We start from the raw sequence: 24,124 nt of genomic DNA on the forward strand, positions 1-24,124 counted from the left end.
GCTGCAGATGATACTCGTAGCCCTTATGATCTTGCCACGTCTGTGATTTAATAAATTATATGGCCATTTATTCAATTTAAATAGAAGAAAATCTCGTTTGAAATAAATTTGATTAAATTTTGGAGATGAGATTGTTGATGAATTTTAATAACTCTAAGAATGATCTTTAAAATGATTAACCTAATTTAATTTTATTAAAGCCTTACAGAGGTCATTATTATATTCCAAATCATTATAAACTTATGTTAATTATTAAATAAGAAAGAGATAGATAGTGAAAGCATTCTATATTTCTATTTTTGTATTTCTCCATATATGGTAACGAAATCCAAAAGCTTCTTGTGATTTTATTTTATTGATGTGTGACAACTGTTGGAAAACTGTAATTTGAATTGATTGAGCTAGCAAAGATATTCATTTCGGGGATTTGGTTTGAATATTATTATATTTGTTGGTAGTTATATTACTAAAATATGAGATTTTAAGATCAAATGAATAAATCTCATAAGATTGGTTGTCGCAATTTCTTTTCTAATACTAGAAGAAATAAATCAGCCTTTAGAATAAACACAGCGTTGAACAACAAATCACAATGGACACAAAATAATGAGTAAAAAGACTTTTTCCCACCTAAATAATGGCTTAAGGACATTTTTTCCACCTACAAATTTTAAAAATATCATTTCACTACTCAAATTTATATTTCGTTTTCGATTCTGACATCACCACTCATCACCGCCATTTTCTTCCTCAATCATCACTCAATAAAACCCCTCAAACCCTACTCTCGTTGATCCCGTCAATCACCGATAATCGATCAATTAAGATTTGTGCAACCATTCCTATCAAATCAAATTCTAAGCAATCCCAACCACCAAAATCCATCCTTATACTACCAAAAGACTCATCGGTCTCCCCTCTTCAAAAACCCTAACAGTCTGAACTAAATTTGTTCTCTATTCGCCATCGAGATACAAACTTAGACAATAAAATAACATTTTAAAAGTCTGTGGGTGAAAAATGTCATTAAGCCATTATTTGGGTGCAAAAAAGTCATTAACTCTAAAATAATTGATTAAACAATGATTTTTAGAACGATAACATAAAAAATATAATAATAAGAGCATCTCTAAATGACTCTTTATATGACCCAAAATCTTTATTATAAAGAATATACATAAATACAAGAGTCCAACAGATTCTTTATCCCTTAAATATAAATTAAAAAGTGTGTTTGACTCTCCACATCTAAAGAGTCAAATTTTATTATCTACCTTAATTTTAATTAATAAACTATAAATTTCTATGCATTTTATTTATTAATTCTTTCTTCTATTAAATCTCTTTCTAAAAAAAAAAATAAATAAATAAATCTTCATTAAATTTAAAAAGTCTATTAACTTTAAATAAAAATTTTGTTCTTTATATTTAAAAATTCATGAAGATGTTTTTTATTTATATGAAATATGCTCTTTAAAATAAAAGACACCTTTAGAGATGTTCACTAATAATCAATATAAAGCTTTCATATTACCTCTCTATCATTCAATTTGTTACCAATCAAGTTACAAGTCTTATGATCCATGTTACCAGGATCGTTCTTTCGATTACTCATAAAAATTCTATATAAAAATCTCTCCAAGAATATAATTAAAATGCCCATCACAACAAAAATGATTATTAGATTCAAGAGGGAGAGGAGGAGGAAGACGAACTGTAATGGCCTAGTGAAGCTAATGAATACAGTGATCACTAAGTCAATATTCAAGGCTAACAAATTTACAACCTCAATTGAAAATACTTTAAATCTTCAATTTAAATATATTTACAATTTCAAAAAAAAAAAAAAAACTGAGAAAAAGATAGAAACTAACCATGTATAAATCATGGTGGCTGCATTCTCTATATCTCCTGTAGTTAGCTTTATGTCGAATTAAACAAACAAGGCAAATACTCACTAGTGAAAAAGTTTCAGCAAAAACTGTAAAAGCAATTTTTTCTAATTAAGCTATTTGATATCCTTACTGCTGTCCAGTTCTTTAAAAGACTGAAGTTAGAGATTAAACATCATATACAGGTAACCGCTCCTCAATAGTGACACGGCAAATCGGGCATTTTTTACATTTATCACAGCAGGTGCTGCACCACAGTTGAAAATAATGAGCATTGCAACCAACCAAAATGAAGAGAGAAAATAAAAAATATAAGATTGGGATTTGATGAGTTAGATGTCGAAATTTTAGATCTATGAGGTAAATGATCATACCTGCAAAGGATGTGATGCCTACATGGAAGCAGAACTACACTAATATCTGCCTCGAAGCAAACTCTACATAACACTTTTTCCTGCAAAATAGTAAGACTAGTTTAGGCACTAACACTTCAGGAAAGAACAGAGCAAAAACGAATTCCAATATGATATTAATTCAAATTTTAACACCAACATCAACAACAAAAAGATAGATGGCCATAATCAAGAAACAATAGCAAATAAAAGGATTGATTTCTTAATTGAAACAAAGTTCTCAGCGTCGAGAGAATCGATTTTTAGTTAAAATAACAAAACAGCATGTAAAAGCTTTACATTAAAGATATAATGATCATGACAACATCTCAACAATAAAGAATGACAGACATTGCACTCAAAGAAGGATTCCCAAAGTGGGGAGCTTTCTTAAGATACTACTTTTACATCACGTATCCACATTATGGTGAACATTCATTCAAGTCTAAGAGAATTACATTTTGAAGTCTTTCAAACTCCCGCTGGCTATATTTTGTGATCTCCGTCTGCTCACCAAGCACTGCTTGGAGTCTCCATACCTGAGATAATTGAGAGTCAAAATATAAGAAATAAATGCAAGCCATAGCAGAATCATACTGATGTCAATATGTTTCAGACGATGAAAATAAAGCGTAAAATTTCTTTACACTTCAAACAAAAAAGGAAAAAAGAAAAAAAGATAGACAAACAGAGTAATCTAGTAAAAATAAGGTGGAAGGAAACACTATAAGTTTGTAATGACCTCCTCAGCAAGATCCTTTTTGGGCATTTTCTTCACCATTTCAGGTGGATAACCACAAAAAGTGTTATACCTGCATGGTAGCAAAACCAAAACACAATCATCAGCCTCTCTTTTTTGTTTTTTGTTTTTGTGCTTCAAATCAGCCCTTTTAGGAATTTTTAAGGGACTCTAAAGATGTGATTCAGCAAATACAAAACTTAAAGCAAGAAAATGAACATGAGACTACTTCATCAAAAATGATTCATAACATGAAATCAAGGATCTTTTATCAATTACATATCAAACAAAAACTAATGTAAGCAAATATTACTCACAGCAGTATACGCAATTAATAATTATATTGCATGCCTTATTTAAAAAAGAAATTCAATTTTAACACTTTAACATATATATTTCATATTTCATATTTCTTTATAAACCTAATAATCTGAGTTTCCTAAGAAAATATATTCTGAAAAGGCAAGAATTTGCTGCAATTGTTATAACTTATCTATCTTCATTTCTCAAAATTATGTTGTTCAACAATCATATTTCACAGAGGTGAACACAAACCCAAAAAATTTGCACCCAAATTGTGCCTCTCCCAAAACCATGATGAAAGTAAATATATACTGACCCAGAAGCACTATCAAGGACAAGTTGAGCCTGCTCTTCTCGACTGCCTTCATCAATTGACCACCAACCCAATAACCTGTTTTTAAATGGTCAAACGAAGAAAATGTTACTCTGCAGTTGTAATCACCAACTACTGAGTAAGTGCACAATTTGTCCACTGAACAAAACATCATTACCTGGAACCATGGTGCAAGAACCCCAAGCAATCACGAGCTCTTGCAGAAAATCTAAAATATATTCCTGTGCCAGCTCCACTCCGTAATAAAAGTACAATTTTCTCAACCAATCTAGTTGTAGCAAATAAGACACCAGCGCCTTGCAGCAGGAAAAGTGGAGAGAATAGGACAGGAAGTGGTATACCTCTAGCACCAGCAGGCGTACCCTGAAATACAGATGTGTTAATAAGGCATAACAATTGATGCCCTTGAACACAAAACAACAGTTTATATACCTCTAAACGCATGCAAAGGAGGATTTGAAACCCTATAATTGGAATTTTCATAATGTGGCCACCAACATCTGACAGGCCGCACAGTCTATCCTGGTTCTGATCTTCCTCTGGAGTAACTACTAAGCCACTATTCCAGTCAAGGTATCTATTAGTCATAGAAGATGAGCTAGATTGTATTGTGCGAGGATTTCGATGAATTACAGGATTAGACCACTTCGTACAAACAAGAAAAGCGAAGCATTCTGCAATGCTGCGGACAACATGTTCACATTCATCAGTTATATGAAAATCCAAAACCTTAATAGAAATATCATGTCACTGTATATAAGGCATCCCAACAAAGTTATAAATCAATGAACTGTACGATATTAGAAGCAGAGAATTCATACCCAAAATTTATAAACAGGTCCCACCAGCCAAGAGCACCTACATAACCTGCAACAGTTAACACATGAAATCATAAACCAGTTGTGATGAAAGAAATTATAACAAAAAAACAATTACCAAGTGTCAATTTAATAAACATTGGATTAAACAATTTAAAGACGTTTTGGCAGTTAAATTATAGTGGTAAAAGTAAAATACGTCAGTATCATGTATCCCAAGGACCAATGAAAAATATTTCTTTTATTGTGATTAGAAGATGTTGAGACTGAGAAGTCAGTACTCGGTAGAGCATCATTAATAAATAAAGGGTAACAAAGGTTGAAACCCCGAAAGGTTCCAAAAGGAAAGCAAACAAGAATAGTTCGTTAACTACAGAAAATTCATCCTTCTGAATTAACCAGTATAAGGCAAAAATATAGGTATCCTCTATAGAATCAAATATAACATCTAATGCAATACAAATCACCTTAGTAAGTCTTGAGGAAATTTAAGTTAGTATTTGGATGATCCAAATCAAATATGTCTTACTAGTAAATTATATGCAAGGAAACAAGAACAGGCACAATCTATGAATCACCCTCTGAAAAAAAAAAAACACATATAGAAGCCTGATTCCGCTAAAAACAAATCATCCTAGAGAAAGATCCATAACTTCAACAACATGCCCATGAATTTGCACACAACTACTTGCAATTCTACATATCTAAAGGAAGTTAAAGAAATTACCGCATAACTTAAGGACGGTAAAGACTGTAGCAGCTAAAAAGAAGACCATAGAAATTGCAACCCAGAAGTGCTACAAACAAAAGGTAAAAATATCAGTAACAATAACTTTTAGATTTTAGATAAACTTGACATATCTGCATCCAAAATTAAATTAACATTCCATTCTGAGAACCAATTAATCTGAGAAAGGCACAAACTTGCTACCATGGTATCCTACCAAAATAAAAAGATCTTATAGTAGCTAACGCTGCTTTTTGTTAAGCAAAGATAAACCCCCCATGACAGCAATTGCAATAAAATCCAGACCATGACAAACTAAAAGACAGTGTTTTCTTTCAATTATTTCCACCTAGGACTATGGCTCCCACAATGTTCCCAGACTCAAGCTAACCAAGGATTATACTATTTCAATGATTCAAAAAGCACAAGGTGGATGAGCATCCATGAGTTATTTTATTTATTTATTCTGAGAAGAAACATATAAATATCATTGATTGATTGAAGTAATTATAAAAGAGTGAACAAGATGTCCACAAAAGTTAAGGAATTTGCTCTTGCAGTGAAATCCAGTAATCATGGAAATTCATTGTTTTGTTTGGCATGGAAAACATCTAACAAACAGGGGGCTAATTTGAGACACTTCTTCCATGTTATATATGACTAAGTCAAGAGAACTTACGGGCAATGCCTCCCATATTGCTTCATCATTCATGCTTTCTTCGTCTCCTGGCATAAGAGCTCTACACATTCTGAAAAACAAATACTCTTCTCGTCATAGCCCATATAATAGTTGATTAAAAATGAAATCACAATAATGAATCACCAATAAGGAGAACAACATAGGGTTTGGATATTAATGATGGAGAAAGGGAAGAATAGAGGAAGTCTCATTTAACTTTCAAGCAGTTGTTATTGTAGCTAAAAATCTACAATGGTCAATCATAAAGTACTAAATCCAGGGGGTGACCATGTAGGTACTGCACACTTCAGAAACATAACAAGAAACCTAAAGATCCATAAATCCCTCGTTACTGCAAAAGCTTTAGTTGATGAAAAACAGGTACTAAACTATCCAAAATATTATTGGATGAGCAATAGGCATGGATGCATTGACATATTATTGCAAGGCAATGGGGTTTAAAGACAAGTCCTACTGCCTCGGCATCATGTTCAACAACTAATTTTCTAACAGTTTGAGGTACTACAGATCAGTTTGATTTATCATTTATTAAGACCAAGACTATTGTCATATTTGGTAGTATCAATTTTTTCAGTTTTTTGTGGGTTGATACCATAAGTATGATGGGAATAGAAGTGATGAAGAGTTGAAAATGGGTGTCATAATACACACGGTACTAGTAATGATAATGGAAGCAATAGTACTGCCAACATGCAGTAAGCTGATAATGATGTTATGTTGGTTTTATTATGAAGAAGGTGTTAGTATAGTAGAGTGATGATGGTTGGTAGCGGGTTTTTCTTTTGCTTTTTTAAATCAGAAATTCATATTTAATTTGTAAGAAGAAGTTTGACTAGCAAGTGGAGCCGAAGTCCAAATAAATAATTAAAACAGAATATCAATAAATATATAGCAACGGTTTTCCATTTAGCCAACACTACACAGTATTGATGTTATGTAATAAAAGTAACAATGATGATAACTATGATGGAGGTGGTGATTCTGACATGAAGTCAACCATGATAATAGTGGCAACAATGGTAATTTTTATTTCATCTTGGGACCTACATGCTAAGCAATCAAAATATTTTGTCTAAACAACAGTTAATAGTACTTGAAACTAGGCAGAACAAAAATTTAGATGAAATTGTCAACTAAAGAACATACCTGAAATTATCTATTAGGATAACTATTTCAAATGCCAAAAGCGGAAGAAAGACAATCTTCAAATTGACAGCCGGCTGACCTTGAGCTGTAAAAGGAAAAAGAACTTTAAACAATAACAATGTTTAAAGCCTTAATAATGCCTATTCTACATGAACATCTATATGCAATGAATTCATATTTTGAGAAACAACTTCATGGGCTGTATTAAAAAAGCTAATAGTTTCACTAACTTATCATATCTTGAAGAAATGCTCATGCATTAGTGAAAAAATGAGAAAGGAAAAGGGAGATGAGAAAGAATCATTGTCAATCCCTCAAATAAAACAAAAACAACAGCAGGGTCTTCATACATACCATATACACTCTCAAGATATGTACAAAGGAGCAGTTCAAATGCAATGAGCAATGGTGTTGCAACAATGGCATGGCATGGAGCCCACTGTCCAAGAAAAGGAAATCTCATCTCAAACTTGACCATGAATTTGATCAATGTCCACAAAAGTAAAGAAAAAAAAAATCTTCTTTTGTATTTCAAGAAAATCTTATTTAAAAATAAATAAATATAACAAGTCTTTTAGATTTTCTCCATCTTGGCAGAGAAACATTTAAACACACATGACGATTATGTGGAACTGCTGGAGCAGGCAATGAGAATCTTCCTCGAGCAACAACTGCATGAAATATCCAAATGGGGAAGAACACTATCCTGCATATCAGAGTCAACATATTCAGCAATTAAAACCAAATTCATCAAAAACAAACTATAGTACCCAAATATGTAGAAAGCTCTGGATTTCAATAATTTTATATTCAAAAAGCATTAAACGACTGTAAAATAGCAGCCCACTCATATATTTAAGCAGCATGACAGAAAAAGAAAAGTAAAATAAATAAGAAGAAAGGAGAAAGAAAATCTCTGCTGTAAAAACATAACGTATAATAGAAGTAGCAAACACTCAGCACTTCTAAAATTGTATTATTCCACAAAAATGACTTCCACCCCTTATACCATTTTAATGACAACAAAAATACAAGGATCCACAGTCCCTCAGCAAGAATGCTTTCATCTGATAACCAGAGGCTCCACCTTGTCAAACAACACAAGCCCCTAAAATTTATATGAATAAAAGCTTACGATGGAAAAATCATACTATATCTCATGGCTGAATCCTCCCCAATCTGACCTTCATACGCACTAACGCCCACACTTGCACAGCTTGAAACCCTCTGAGAGCCCAACCCTCATGGCAGAAAATAACTTATCCATCTCACTATGGCATGCACAATTCACAAGCTTCACTTTATTATCCAATCACAATACATGACCTCCTTGTTTGGTTCCATATTGGCTTAAAATCATAATTTGTTTGATAGTGTTGAAATTGAAAGGAAACGTATATATGCATATTTATATATATTTAAATATGTATATACAAATCAAAGAATAAAATAATATAAGGTTACTCAGAGTGTAAGACTATATACAAGATTCAAACAACAAAGAAGTTAAATTCGTTAGGAACATCAAGTGTAGTTAAACAGTCAATCAAGTGTGTGACAGTCTGAAAGCTAATCCCATCTCTCCTTTTAAGTGTTCTTTGACACTCAACATGGTCATCAAATCGATGACACCTCAGGCATGAAAACTCCAGTCGGAAATTTTTCAATAAAAATCAGAAACTTAACTTTTCCCGCCTTTCAGTACGCAAATATGCATTAAATTTTACACCTTCCGAACTGCGAAAGGTTGTACAATCCCACAACTTCTGGACCAATTACACACACAGAGGGATTTCTGGTTATCCAAGAAAAAAATTAAAAATACAGAAGCACCAAGGTATACAATAACAGTTTGAGAAGCACATCTTCTTCAGAAGATTTCTCACTCATCTCTATCTTAGTTTTCCATGAAACTCAAATTCAAAACAGCGCTATTTTACCTGCTAAAAATTATATTTTTGAAACAAACAAAACTCTCTACTCTCTAACTATAACGAATTCTCTTTTCATGATTCAAAAATTTCCTTGTCCTCTTCTTCTTTTCTTAAATAAAGTCCCCTCTCTATGCATGCAAAGTATCAATTCATCAAATTTTACAATTTTAACGTCCAAAAAAACGACTTACAATTCAATATCTTCGATTCATTCATGAATTTCCTTTTTTTTCAGAAAAATGATAAAAAGTAATAAATAAACTGAATTCCACCTAACAAATCCCGCAATTTCTGAAAATATTTCAACAACAACAACGAAACATGAAAATGATAACAACAACTGTAGTTCAATCAAAATCAAAATCAAATCAGAAGCAAAAGCAAAAGCAAATAATAAAAAAACAAAGAGAAAACGAACTGACCACCAGGAGTAAGAAACGACGTGATCGAGCTTGAGAACAAGCAATAGCGTGACAGTGAAGAGAAGGCTATGTGCAACCACAGCCTGTCCGGACTTCAACACTCTTCTCCAGCTCATCTTCTCCTCCTCCTTCCTCTTTGTCCAAACCACTCTAAATTCAGATAATTCACGGAACGACGACGTTTCAGGTTTCACTGAGTGCCATTGATAATCTGTGTGTTTGTTTGTTTCTTGATTTGATGAACATAAAACAAAACGCATTAACTCTCTCTCGCCCTCATTAACTTCAAACTTTTCATTATTAATATTTTATTCTCTCTCTCTCTTAACTTTCCGTCCACGTCGTCTCAAACGCAAAAGTTCATTACTGATTGCAAAAAGACGCTTCTGTCCTTACATAAAGTTCGTTGACACTATTACCATTTAAAGCCGCGTAATTTCTTGGGGCCTACTGTAACCTCTATTGTCACATAACCATTAATTTGTTTAAATTGAATTTTTAGTAATCCCACAAAGTGTAAAAATCATTTTAGTTTAAAATATAAACCTTCTTTTTTGGTCGGAAAGTACAGTTTACTCGTATAAACTTTTACAAATCACACTTAAAAATATTGATAAATCATATAAAGAGTATTTCATAACTAATCGGTTGAATAACAATAAACTGTTTAAAAATAAATATTTATCGTTTAATCAAGATTTTATATAAAAAGTTCAGTAAAAACAATACTTGAAATGGTAAGTTATAAAAAGATACCGATACAAAGATCAGCTAAAAAAATGTGATTATTAGAAGGAATTATTGTATGATTTAGTAATCCCTTAAATTAAAAATCAAAATCTTAACAAAATACTAACGGAAAAAAATATTATTTTAGATACTAGAGCCGACAATAAGAAATAAAGGATTGCCTAATTTGGTAAATTTAAGCAACGTGTCGTTAATTTAGTTGACATTGATGTGTTTCCAAAGACGGGCCGGTTAGGGACTTAGGGTTTTGAAAGGAGAAGTACTTGACACCTGTCTTTCGGGTGTACAGGAATAGCCAATTGTTTTTTGACATGTGTCTACACAGCTTTGTTTGAATGGTTGGTCACAAAATTTAGCTGACCGGGCTGTGTTAGGAGCATTATTAAAGTAAGGAGCACCGCTTCACTGTTGGATTTTAGCCATCACGTATCGAGAAAAGGACAGGTGTTACTTTCGAAGTGATCCACAGCTGTTTGTTTCCTATACCTATCATCCTATTCAAAATATTAATGTCTTATTATTCTCAAAATTCTTATGCTTAAAATATTTAAGGGTGCCTTTAATTTATTATTTTGGATAATATTTTAGGAATAATATTAGATAGTTAGATAAGAGAGTATTATAAGATAAAATTTAAAAATTTATGAAAAAACCCTTAGATTTACTAATTTAATTAAACACCCTAATATATAAAATGACAAAAACACTCCCACCACCTCCAGTGCCAGATTCCGGCCACCACCACTAGAATCTGGCCAAAAAATTTCGTTACGACACAGACGTAACACGTCGCTATGATTTTTTTCAGCCAGATCTACGGCTAAATATTGTCGTCGACAGTTGAAAAATGTCAAAAGAAGTCCATCTTTGGCCGTCGATATGACCATTGTTTTCGATCAACGATGGTCAAGATTTGGCCATCAGCTCGGTAAACTTTCGACCTTTTCTGGTTAGCAGGTAGGCCATTGTACAAATTCCAGCAACCACAGACGGTAGTTGCCAGAATCTGACAAGTATAGGTTGAGGGGGGTGTTTTTGTTAATTTTTAAACTTTTTTCTGGGGGTATTTAGTGAAATTAACAAGCTTAAGGGGTCTAAAAGTAATTAAAAAATATATAGTAATATCTCTGGAATAATGTGCCAAACAATATTTGGAGAATAAGATTAGGAATATGGATATAAATACTAAACCAAACGCACCCTAAATTTTTTTAACCCATTAGATTTGTTAACTTAACTAAACACCTCCAACCAGCCAATAGTGCACCATTCCAGCAACTTTCGGCCACCCTCTAATGGTGGTGGTCGACTGTCGACATTTAATGAGTAAGTAAGGGTATTTTTGTTAATTTTAAAACTTTTATTATAGGGAGTGTTTATCTAAATTAACGAATATAGGTGATTAAAAAAATAATCTTACCAAATATATTTTCAAATTCAAATCTTGTCATAATAATAATAGTCTAATTCAACTTTTTCAAAAATATTATTTAAAATAATAAAACAAACACACTTAAATTTTGATTTTTCAAAGATTCACATTAAAAATGATTTATATTTTTAATATACAATATAAAAAACGTTATTAGTAATTAAGATAATTTTAATATTTTTCTATCTAAATTCGGATCATTCTTAAAGATTTTCGTATCTAGGGGTTATTTTTATTTATACTTAATATCTTTCTTTGACTTTTATTATTTTATTTATCACTCGTAATTAATCAAATAATTGTGTCCAAAAGTCATCCTTGATTTTACATAAAGTGGTTTGTAACATTATCAACATTATTAAAAATTAACCATAAAAGATAGGTTTAACGGTTAAAGAGATTTGTTCTTTTCTTTGAATTCTCAAATTCAAATCTTGAGACCACCTATCACAATAATATTGTAAAAAGATCTTAAAGATTATTGACGTGCACACAAACTGACAATAATATCCCGGTTAAAAAAAAAAAAAAAAAGGTGACATCATGGGAGCAATAAAAGTAAAAAATAAACAATAAAGTTAAATATATATACAAGTAACATATATCTCAAAGCACATATTTAATCAATATAATTTGGTAAATATTACCTGTTCTTTGTCATTTTTATTTTAATATATTATTGTAAATTGTAAAATACTTGTTTTGCACCTTTTTTATGTTTAAAATGTTAAATTTTATTTATTATTTTTTCTTTTGTAGTTTCTCCAATTTCAATACTAGTTTGTTAAAAAAAAAAAAAAAGAAAAAAACCTTCAGTTGCTTTAGTTTTAATTAATTTTATATAATTTATTTCAGTTTGATTTATTAGAATATTGCAGTACTTAAATATTTAGTTTTAAATTTCCCAAAATGAAATAACGAAATGGGCCCAAACTATATTCATCTTCTTTATATCCAATAGTAAAGTAACATTATCGATTTATCATTATAGATTATGGGGCACACGAGTATGATTACAAGACCACCTCATCATCAAGTAGTTTTAGAATTAAAAAACAATAAAGACAAGTAGAACAAACAAACCTTACAAATTTGATAGTTGATTTATCAAAAACCAATTATTAGTTATAACAATGAGTTTCTAAAAGAAAGTTTGTGAAATTCGTTTGTCAACATAATAATTTCTAAATACAATTATACTCTATTTTTATATTTTTATTTTTACTTTTAATTCTTATATAAACCCTAACTCTAAATTTTCTAAATCATTGAATCTTTATATTAAAAACTTTGAGACACTGTTCGCTAATTGTTGATTATCATATTAAATAAAAATTTCAAGCTATCTGTATAACTGGATACCATGATAGTAACCTTTTTGGCAATATAATTGATATTTCCGTCAAAAGAAAGATATTAAATTTGGGCAAACAAAGAAAACAAAAAGGAAAGATAATGTAGGGTTTAGGGTTTAAGGTAAATGGTGGAGAAAATGAAAAGTCCATAAAAAGAATGAACAAAACACACATTTCCGGCAGCAATTAAACTAGATTTAGGCTTAGTTTGAGATTACTGATTGTTTAAACAAAATAATGTTATTTAGAAAGAAATCCAGAGGTAGAACAAATGCTTTCGCAAAACCATGGGGACGCATATAATAAAATAAGCCAGGAATCATACACACAGAGGGACAAGAACTACTTACATTGTCACCTCTCACTCCGACAAAGGGAAACACAGAAATCAATCTCAACAATGTGGCTACGCTCGATTATATGATCATTTTGAATTTGACCTAAAAAAGGAAAGCTAATAACCACTGAAGTTGCCAGCTGCCACTTCCGATTCCCTTCGTAGTATAGACAAAAATGGAGATCAGGCGCGTTTGATTTGATACCTCTAGCCGATAATCCAACAACCATGTCTCATATACAGAGATGGGATTTACATATGTTCTCACACTAAGGTTTGAAGGAGAACTAGAGGAATTGCTGGAGCCAGTCGCAGTCTACTGCATCTTTCTCCAAGTCATCCTTCATCTTTTTTACTTGTTGCAGAGCCTGCTGCAAGTCCATTTTCTCTAATGGCAAATCAGAGAATTTCTTCAGAAATTCGTGAGCCCGGGCTGCACCTTTGGACATGTCACTGGGATCGCTCACTCTCTTTCTTTTGGATCCCACCTGAAAATAATTAACAGAATCACAAGGCTCATTTGATGGCCAAGAAACCAAAAAAAATAATAATAATAATAATAATGCATTTCCAGTAAGTAAATACTAGATTGATTCCCATTTTGTTACAATATTTTAATTTGTTGTATTTCCAACGAATCAAGAAGCGGCATTATCATGACAATGATTCTAATAATCATTATCAATTTGCTGCTTATTACCATAAACAATAGCTGCCATGATAAAATTAGAAACTGAAGCAACATGGTAAACCATGTCTTATAATAACCATCGTAAGATAACAACAAACCACACCTCCTCTTTAGAATCATTTGAAGTTACTGCAGAAGGCGAGAAATCTTCCAATTCAGCAGCTTTTTCTCTAGCAAGGGCAACAACACTTTCAGGAAAATTTGCAAATTCTGCAACATGAATACCAAAACTTTGATCACAAGCCCCTGGTTCAACCTGAAAAATGTATTAACAGATGGAGAAGTATTACTGGATGCAGTTTTTCTAAATAAAGTATGTGAACCAGCACTAAAGTAGCAAAGGAAAAAATGTAAAGAAAAAAAATCTTGCAGTGTCTCAATCGGTGAACAATTATTTGTCTACCACTTTGTTAAAATGTGTAAAGGTTCCCAATTCATGCAGATCTGCAATATTTATACACAAGTTCACAAGAAAAGAAGTTCTTCTATTTGAAAATCAGACAATTATTTTACTCGGTCACTTATATTTTAAGAATAGTGCTATCACATTCCAAGCTCAAAATTCAACTCCGCTGTGAGAGAAATTACAGCATGAACTACATGCAAAGAGAAATAATTGTCATAGACGTGCTATATAATACAAACCTCCACAAAGTGAATCAAAGAATATCGGTGATGACATATTCCATTGTTATTTATTATACCATATAGCTCTATAAAACACCCTTAAGACGATTGAAAGCATTGTGGACTATGACCCATGACCAATATAGAAATGTAAATCAAGAATCCTTTTTTCACTATTTTTGCTGCAGATACAGAGATAAGAGTAACTTCTTGCTAATTGGAATCTACTATTTTCAGAACCAAATAAATGAAGGCAGGCCCTGACATGCCCCAAAACACTTAGCTGAATGTTTCATCTCAACAACTGCCTATGTCTCAAGCAGGCATTAACTACCTACCTTTTGATAATGCCTAAAACTAATACTTCTTAGGCCTCTCATAGCTAATACAACCCTAAGCAGAGTGATGGACACAACAAATAATCACAATTTTTATACAACAGCAGGTGCCCACTTAAGCCAGATTCACTATTCCTTGTTGGGTTTTGCATTTTCTAAAAAAGGTCACAAACTTTGATAGCTAGAATAAAGTCAACAAAGCTATGTTCTAAAGTGCTTTCAAAATGAGAAAAACTTAGGAAGCAGGAAAAACTGACAGGTGCAGGAAAGTAATAATAGCAAACCTATAAAACTAAATAGATCATGACCAATAAATAGCAAGACATTCTACATATTTTTTTTATTCTTGAAAAGGCCTAAAACAATTACTCAATGAGAGGACCTACCTTGTACAACATAGTCAACTTGCGACTTGACAAGTCAATATGTGCACTGACATGATAGTTGGCCACACCACCAATTTGCTTTGTATGGAGTTCATGATTGGCATTTTCATCAGCTAATGCAGTCAATTCATGGAAGTGGGTTGCAAACAAAGTCGGTGCTCTAATCACTTCAACCAGGTGCTCACATATAGCCCACGCTAAACCTGATAATCAGAGCAAACATATTGTAAACTCAGTTCTGATCATAAAGCATACATCAGCAAATTCAGAGATCTAAAGCAATACGTAAAAAAACATTCACTTTATCAGAAAACTCCAATTGTATGTTCGAAACTTAATTGTTAAAGTAAAATAAAAGCATGACAATGCCTTCCAACTGTAACATGATAACAGCAGAAGAAACCAGTTTCTGAAACAGCCTGATGGAACTCAGATTTTTGTTATATAGATGTCTAACTAAATTAAGCCAAAAGCAGAAGGCTTACATCCCAGCCTAGCCCAAAAGAGCAGAGCCAGAAGGTAATAGTCATGGATGCAAAAGAGACATGGGTGGTGAAAAAATTTGAATACTCATCACCAGCAGAAATTACAAAATGTGCTTGAGTCATGCTGTGATACATTTCTTTATTGCAGGTAGGTTTCAGTCCACATCTCTTACAACTAACAAACAGCTAATCATAATAATTGTTTTCTTCACTCTTTTCAGTTTTTCTCTTTGTTTTTTCAAATATACATAGGTGAAAATGATTTGCAGGCTAGAATAGGATTCTCTAGGCTTCATCTCACAACACCAATGAACCATCAGCTTGTCAGTTATTTTCCAACCCATCACCTTCCCCTAGCTCTACGTTTTGATTTGGAAATAAGTAAGTGTGCGTCTGTGTGTGTGTGTAGAAGATAGAGAGAAAGGGCAACTGAAAGCCTTAAGAAAATAAGCCTTAAGTGAAACAAACCAAATCCATCATAAGTTGATGTCCCACGTCCCAATTCATCAATGATTATCAATGACTTATCGGTAGCTCCCTTCAATATTGATGCAGTTTCAAGCATTTCTTGCATAAAGGTAGAAACTCCACGTAGCTGAAAAAAGAAAAAAAGAAAAAAAAAAAAAAAAATAAAGAGGACCATTAAACTTTATCACAAGGAAATAACATATTATATTCTTCTTTTCATGACAACCAACACAAATCTCTACTTTAGGATCAAAATGGTCAAGCAGTTATATAACATACACTGCACTGAAGCAAAGCATTAACTAGCTAGAATACTAGTGCTTAAACTTATGTTATAAAAAAACAGTCAGTAATGCTTGTAGAACCATTCAATCATCTAGATATGTTCAATTACCCACTCTCTGGACAGACTAGTTACAGATACAATGGCAGAAGCATGGCAGATGGTCCCAGAAGGATGTGGGCCAAAAATAGTCTGACATTCTGCAGTATAATCTATAATTTAGGCAGTAACTTGTCCAGCACTGTCAATGAACAGTGTAGCACAAATATAAGTTTATCACAATAGTGCTCCTAACACTTGACACAAGCAAGCCCATTATCCAAAATAGTTGCAGATCCACTCAGTAAGTAACCAAATTTCAATTTGACCTAATTGGTTAAAAAAGGGTGCTAAGTTACAGTAGTAAAGTTGATTAATCTGATGTACTATTCCTATTCATGAAATTTACGTTTGCAGCTAGCACTAGGTTTAGATTGGACAATATGAAATGAAACAACTTGACCCCAAGAAGTAGTACCTTCACTAAGAGACATTTGAACAGAACTTTTTCACTGCAAAGATATCTCAACCTGAACTGGCTAACCATCATCAAGGTTTTGTAGCTAACACTAATAATAATCAACACAAACAAATTGCGAAGGCATCTCAAGCCATATAGTTGTTGCCACTTTAATCTTCCCTAACCAGCACAGAAATTGAAACACAAATACATAATCCAAGGCGTGAAGGATAAAAAAGACTTCTTACTATTAGAAGAAAAGGTAATAGACTGATAAATTACACAGCAGAAATCTTTGTGATTCAACTTATTATACCAAGATCTCAGAAGTTGAAACTTCAAGATAAAACCAATGGAACTCACTTGGCAGTCACCAGCACCAACACGAGCAAAAATGCAATCACGTACAGAAATGCTAGCTTTGTCACAAGGAACAAAAGAACCAACTTGTGCCATCAAAACATTTACACCAATCTGTAAATGCAACCAAAACAGACATCAGAATTTCTCACCTAGTAATTTAAGAGCTCAAAGAATTGCATGTAAGAAAAAATTTAGATGGTTATTGGTCTTAGATTTGCTACTAAGGGTTGCAAATGATAAAATCATACAAAATAAGCAGCAACAACTCTCTATTGATACTTATCCATCATAAAACAGTAGCAAAATACCAAACACACAACCTTAAAGTCACTAGGTGGGAAGCAATTAATTACTCTGATAGCATTATAGATCCATCTAAATTGAATTATAAATAGCACACCTGCCGAATAAATGTGGACTTTCCACCCATGTTAGGTCCAGTGATGATCTGAAACCAACTCTTTCCTCTGATCTGATACATGAAAAAACAAAAAGGAAATTGTGAGTCACACTAATTTATGAAGTCTAGAAAAATAAAACATCTTTCTCAGTTTGATCCTAAGAATACTCACAAGTTTACAATCATTTGGTATAAAATTCACCCAATCTTGTGCTTCGACACAAGGGTGTCTACTCCCTTCTAATATAATATCTCCCACATCCTGTTGTACAAATATGTGAAACACAGAAGCATTGTATCTAACAAAGAGAAAAATGAAATCAAGGCAAGAAAAACAAAAGGCATCAAATAGTTAGCATATATTTACGGGTGGATTGATGTCTGGTCTTGTGTATGGAGTTGGACAACTGGAAGCTAAATCAGCAAAACTGAGCAAGACGTCCAATTCCGAAAGCAAGCCAGCCAAAGACTCGAATACCTGCAGAATCAAACTTTCTCTGGTCAGAACAAGAACCACCAGAAGCAATAAGTTACTATGAATGAATACCTCAGAGAAACTTGCTGCAGTTTGAACAACTCGGTTAACAAGCTCTTTTTGACAATTCTTGTACTCGTCAAGAACTTTTTGGTACTGGTCCCCTAATTTTTTAAGCTTTGTATTAGTGAATTTCACTCCATCTTTCCGTGTTTCGAGGACAATAAATTGAGTACTGAGCTTTTTCCTTATTTTTGGTTCTTCCTTCTTTGTAATTCTGAAGACATGTCCAAACTGTGTGCCTTTATCTAACTTCAAGGCCTTATCTAGAGGCAAATCAAGGTCATAAGCTGTTTGTTTATGCAAACTGTGTATTTGGCAATCCAGAGACTCCTGCTCATCTTTTAGCGCTGATAAAGCAGGATCATAACTTGATGAGATCATGTATTCTCCATTTTCAAGTTGATCAAGGTCAACAGAAGCTTCTACCAGACCAATGAACTTATTCAAATGATCATCATCAGTTAAAACCTCCAGCGGATCTAAATACCTTTCCTTGATCAACAATGAAAACTGTCCATCATACTGTTGCAGGGCATTTCTAATGTATGGAAGTCGGATACTTGACTGCATCAGAAAGATGAGATCAATTCAAAAACACATGTACCTACTGTTCAAAGGAAAGATATATACTTATCTGGATGTGTAATTCAGTTCATGACTTGTAAACATTCACAAACAATAATGAGCTAGCATATTGTAAAATTATTAACATAATGAAGCATGTAGAAAGAAAAGAAACATAAAAAGGTAATTTTGTAACCCTCAATTCTACCACTCTCTTAAAATAGGAACTGATTGCACTATAAGAGTCCAAGTAATCACTCTTAACCAAGTGATGAAAAAAAAAAAGTAAACTGGAGAAGACTGAAACAACAATTTTAGTAAGTCCAGTGGAGAAGACTTCTGGCTTGTTGCCTACCAATTAAAAACTACTTTTAAGTTGAAAATTTTAAAATCTATCAGTCATGCTAATTGCACATGGCCACCATTACACTCTATCAATTAGATAACATGAACAACTAACAGCACCTACCTGATAAAGTTTTACTATATGCTGCAGACCAGCTCTTCTCCTCCCAAGGTTATGCATCAGTCGTTCTATATCAGAGATTCTTTTCAGATGCTGCCTCAGATCTTGGCGAAGTGCAGTATCTTCAACAAATGCTTGTACCAGGTCCAGCCTGGCATTTATTTCATTCACATCTAATAAAGGCTGCTTTAACCACATATGAAGTAATCGCTTTCCCATCCCAGCAGTACAGGTTCTATTCAGGAGACCAAACAAACTGAAATTCTTGTTTGCATCAGTTTTGCTTTCCATGACATTTAGTGCCCTCATAGCAGCAGAATCCAACCTCATGTAGCTTTCTAGATTGTACTTTCGAATTGAATAACTTCCATAATTGCTCTCATCTGCAAGTAACTCAGCGTAAGACAATAACGCCCCTAAAGAACCAGGAGCAAATTCAAAACAAGAAATCAAATCTCGAACTGGTTCAATGGAACCTTTAACCAGCCTACCAAGATCCTGCACTAAATCCCTTGTTTTAAACTCATTTTTCTTTCTCTCAGTTAACATCACACCGCATCTGGTCAAAGCATCAATCAGAGGTCTACACTCACTAGACTTTCCAGACTCTATAGGCAAAAGGCATTCCTTACAACCAAGAGCAACCAAAGATGATTCCAAATTTGTAAAGTGGCTATCATCAAGAAATTCAGCCACTCCAAGTACTCTCTTAGTTAAATCAATATAACCCAACCCAACAGTGCATCCATTTTCACGGAAGTTTGGACATAGTGCAACTACGACAGGGGAATCCTGCATCTCATTGTTAGCAAACAGAACATCTTCAAAACTTCCTAGATTACCAGGAGTTCCACTTTTCACCAGTTTCCAATTTGAGCCACTACCCTCATACAGCTCAAGAGTGTGGTCTGTTCTCTCCAGAAGAACATCACGAGCAATTGTTTCAAACATGTTCTTAATAACACTTATACTGGAAAGAGCATCAGATCCACTGCCCAATTGTCGCATAGCAGTAGTAGTACGGTAGTATGTCTTTGCAACAAAAGTTGCATTTTCACCATGAGCAGTATAGTAGTCCTGCATATTTACACAAAACTACTTAAGCATGATAACTATATAACACGTGAACTACAAAAAGTAAAATTATCCTAGAGCTCCATTAAAGGAAGAGGAATATTTATAAAGAACATGATATAAATTCCACCAACCAGGGAAATGCTGTAGCCAGAGTGTCACAAGAAATAAATATATATTGTGTTCGTCTTTAAGGTGGAACTTAATTTTATAAACAGTAACAGATCCAACACATTAAACAACAATTTAAAACTAGCATTTTTTTTTAATAGGAAACAAAAAGTACATTGATAATGAGAATTAAAAGTTCAAAAGGGCAGGCCAGGTATCCACAGCAAGTTTGCTTTATAATTAGCATGTTATAACATACAACAAGTGCGAGAGAGAGAGAGGAAGAATCCCATATGCAAAAACATAAGAAAGTTAGATTATCTATCCGATAAGCGCCTTTACAGATGTATGAGTTTGTGTCAGAACATTGCGTGTATGAGAAATGAGAAAAAATTTGAAAACCAATGAATAAAGATATGTAAAATGAAAAAGAGAAATATGATAACACTACTCCATCTAAATATGACATAAAAGATCACATAATCCAACTAAATTTCTTCAAGAGAGATAACTTAGGCATGGCATACATCTGACGTATGAAAAATGCCAACCTTAAAGCAGTTCACAACATTTAGGATGTTGGGTCCTTAAGAAAGTTGTTTTTAATATTGGGTGAGGGTAAAAAGAGTTTTTGCAAACAATACTGGCAAGAAAGGAAACATTTCTTCAAATGGACAAATTGTTAAAGGGAATACACAGCATTATATTGTACTAGGTTTCCTAGAAACAAGTCATCCACATAAAATTCCTTATAAAGGATCTCTGAGAAGAGAGATTTAGTCCTTTTCAAAACAGAACAATTAAAATATTGAAGAAAAAACCAAAAGCCCTTTAGGTTATGCCAGCATCATAATTCTCCAGAATGTGAGACTAGAACTAATTCATAGACGAAAGTATCAAAATCAATATGAAAAGCAGCACAACAGATGTTAACAACCAGAGCATGAACTAACCCGACGATCAAAGAACCGAACAGCCCTCGGGTCCTGCAGCACAAAGAAAGAAAATTTAGAAATTTTAAACATATTTTGATTGTAATCTCACACTTTTACTTAATTACTTGATTCAAAGTCCCACGTTAAAGCCGCCATCAAACAAGCCTGGTTAACAAAAACCTTCATTTATCACGCACAACGACGCACACCAAAAAAAAACCCACAAACCCCAAAATTTGTGGTCTTCTTTCATCATTTCAAGTGCTTCATTTTCTCAGAAACCAAACAGATTATTACTTCTTCTAGGAGCAAAATTTACAGTTTCAGTTCAAACAAAGACAAACCCACATGACAAAAAGGAGAAGCGGGCTTACATTTGGTAGGGTTTTGTAGAATGAAAGAAACCCTCGAGCTTGCTTTGCATCTAACCACAACAACATTCAAACAAATAAAACATTTCACTTCATATTAAGTTGTTAATTTAAAAAAAAAAAAAATCAAACCAAAACATTAAAAACCCAGAAAAGAGAAACATAAGACAAGGGTTTGGTTACCTAGTTTGAGTTCAGGAAGTTTGTTCTGTTCTTCAATAATGTTGTCGCCATTTGATGGCAGAAGAGAAGAGGGTTTTGTTCTGGGTTCTTAGAAGAATGAATTATTTCTTCGTGAGTGTAAACTGAAGTGGGTTCTTTTTTATGTCAAAATATGTTTGTTAATTAATTAATTAATTTATTTATACATGTATGTGGAACGTTTGGTAATGGCGGGAAAGAGTGTGGCGCGGGTTTTTGTAGGGGCGCGTGCATTGCACGCTCCGTGAATGGAACTAGGGATGAGAATTGGGTGGGTGGGTTATGGTTTGGGCCGAATCCAATGTATGAACCATTTTGATTTTCAGTCAATAGAACTGTATTAATGAAAAATGAGAGAATATCTCATACTACCCCTAAGGTTTCCGAATTATTATCGGGCCGAACGACTTGTGCATACCAAAGTTTACCGTAACGACAAGTTGGTATCCAAAGGTTTTGAAACGACAAATAAGTACCTTCTGTTATATTCTGTTAATGATTTTTGTTTATTAATAGTGAAAAGACTAAAAGCCCTTCAAAGTTTCAATTTTTGTTTTTTATAAATTAAAAATTTCTAAAAAACCCCCTAGGTTTGCTAATGTAATTAAACACCCCATATATAAAAAGGTTTCTAAATGACAAAAACACCCCACCACCCCCAGTGCCAGATTCCGGCCACCATCGCCGGAATTGGTCGGAAAACTGCATTACGACACAGATCCGTCGGATCTGTGTCGTAACGTGCCGATCTGGCCTTTTCCGGTCAGATCCGCCACGGATCTGGCCGGAAAAGGCAAGATCTGGCCGTCGAAGCAGCAGCCAGATCTGGCCTTTTCCGGCCAGATCCGTGGCTGATCTAGCCTTCGACGCCGCAGATGGAGTTTTGCGGCGTCGACGGCCAGACTAGCCGTAGATCGGCCTTTCTGGCCAGATCAGCCACGGATCTGGCCGGAAAAGGCAGATCGACGCGTTACGACACAGATCCGACGGGTCTGTGTCGTAACGCAAATTTCCGGCCAGATTCCGGCTGTGGTGGCAGGAATCTGGCACTTGCGGGGGGGTGTTTTTGTTATTTTATAAAACTTTTATATATTGGGGTATTTAGTGAAATTTGTAAACTTAGGGGGTTTTTTGAAATTTTTAAATTTATAAAAAACTAAAATTCAAACTTTTAAGGGCATTTTAGTCTTTTCACTATTAATAAACAGTAATAAACAGAAATCACTAACAGAACATGACGGAAAGTATCTATTTGTCATTTCAAAACCTTTTGGGTACCAACTTGTCGTTACGATAAATCTTGGGTATGTGTAAGTCGTTCTCCCTTTATTATCGAAGACAACTTTTGCTTCTTTTATTAAATAGACCCTCAAAGTTTGAATAATGTATCACTAATACCGTTTTGCCTTATCAAGTTTAAATTATTATCACTAATACCTGTTTGCCCAAACTCGGTTACATTGTCGTTACTCATTAGACTTACAAGGCACTTTATTATAAAACTGAAGTTATAATTTTACGTTAACACTTTCTTAGAAAATGAAAAAACTACATAAATGAAGTCTCGGAGAAATAGGTGTTGTGGAGAGAAAGACTTAATCCACCCCAGGGATTTGGTCTAATATCATGATCAATTGATTGTGAACTTTCAAATACTAGAAGTACCCCTCTTAAATTAACAGCCGATAATCAAATCCTAACTTGAAATAACATTTTTTACCTAAAGACGAGTGAATTATCTTTTCTACCATTATGTGTACAAATGAATTATCTATTTTGTCTTTCAATGGCTTAATATATGTTAGAATGGAAGAATTTATGTAGTAGTTTAAATTGTAGGATATGGAAAAATATACCGCAACCCCAAGGGGTAAATGTATTTATCTCGACATATGAGTGATGTTAATGAGCAGAGAATATTTTGTGTAGATAGAGTTGTCTCTAGTCTCTACTCTAGTTTCAGCTATACATTTCCTCTTTCTTTGGGAAACAGTCATAGAGATGAAGCGCCGATTCCCATCCCATTGGCACTAGGCTGTACCA

At 33.5% G+C, this 24,124-nt stretch overlaps 2 protein-coding genes across 3 annotated transcripts; both read right to left on the reverse strand.

Annotated features, from left to right (window-relative positions):
* Positions 1–1,621: 1,621 nt before the first annotated feature.
* Positions 1,622–9,704, reverse strand: LOC116146893. Its single transcript, XM_031432331.1, has 14 exons — positions 9,408–9,704; positions 7,667–7,757; positions 7,406–7,490; positions 7,052–7,136; positions 5,885–5,954; positions 5,206–5,275; positions 4,482–4,527; positions 4,093–4,342; positions 3,818–4,023; positions 3,643–3,717; positions 3,027–3,096; positions 2,743–2,823; positions 2,267–2,346; positions 1,622–2,139 (listed from the first exon to the last, which is right to left on the reverse strand). Exons 1-14 carry the CDS (start codon positions 9,665–9,667, stop codon positions 2,061–2,063), a joined length of 1,548 nt encoding a protein of 515 aa, XP_031288191.1. The 5' UTR covers positions 9,668–9,704; the 3' UTR covers positions 1,622–2,060.
* A 3,422-nt stretch (positions 9,705–13,126) lies between these two features.
* LOC116146891 (DNA mismatch repair protein MSH2) lies at positions 13,127–22,168 on the reverse strand. Of its 2 annotated transcripts, XM_031432328.1 has the most exons (13): positions 22,064–22,168; positions 21,884–21,933; positions 21,528–21,560; positions 19,393–20,466; positions 18,369–18,923; positions 18,189–18,299; positions 17,994–18,083; positions 17,822–17,893; positions 17,422–17,532; positions 16,277–16,403; positions 15,324–15,526; positions 14,076–14,228; positions 13,127–13,769 (listed from the first exon to the last, which is right to left on the reverse strand). In XM_031432328.1, exons 4-13 carry the CDS (start codon positions 20,395–20,397, stop codon positions 13,569–13,571), a joined length of 2,628 nt encoding a protein of 875 aa, XP_031288188.1. In that variant the 5' UTR covers positions 20,398–20,466; positions 21,528–21,560; positions 21,884–21,933; positions 22,064–22,168; the 3' UTR covers positions 13,127–13,568. The 2 variants fall into 2 exon arrangements, with proteins under 2 accessions (XP_031288188.1, XP_031288189.1); XM_031432329.1 differs by lacking the exon at positions 17,422–17,532.
* Positions 22,169–24,124: the final 1,956 nt, after the last annotated feature.

The sequence above is a fragment of the Pistacia vera genome, unplaced genomic scaffold (genome assembly GCF_008641045.1).
Source record: "Pistacia vera cultivar Batoury unplaced genomic scaffold, PisVer_v2 Contig484, whole genome shotgun sequence".
Lineage (NCBI taxonomy): Eukaryota > Viridiplantae > Streptophyta > Magnoliopsida > Sapindales > Anacardiaceae > Pistacia > Pistacia vera.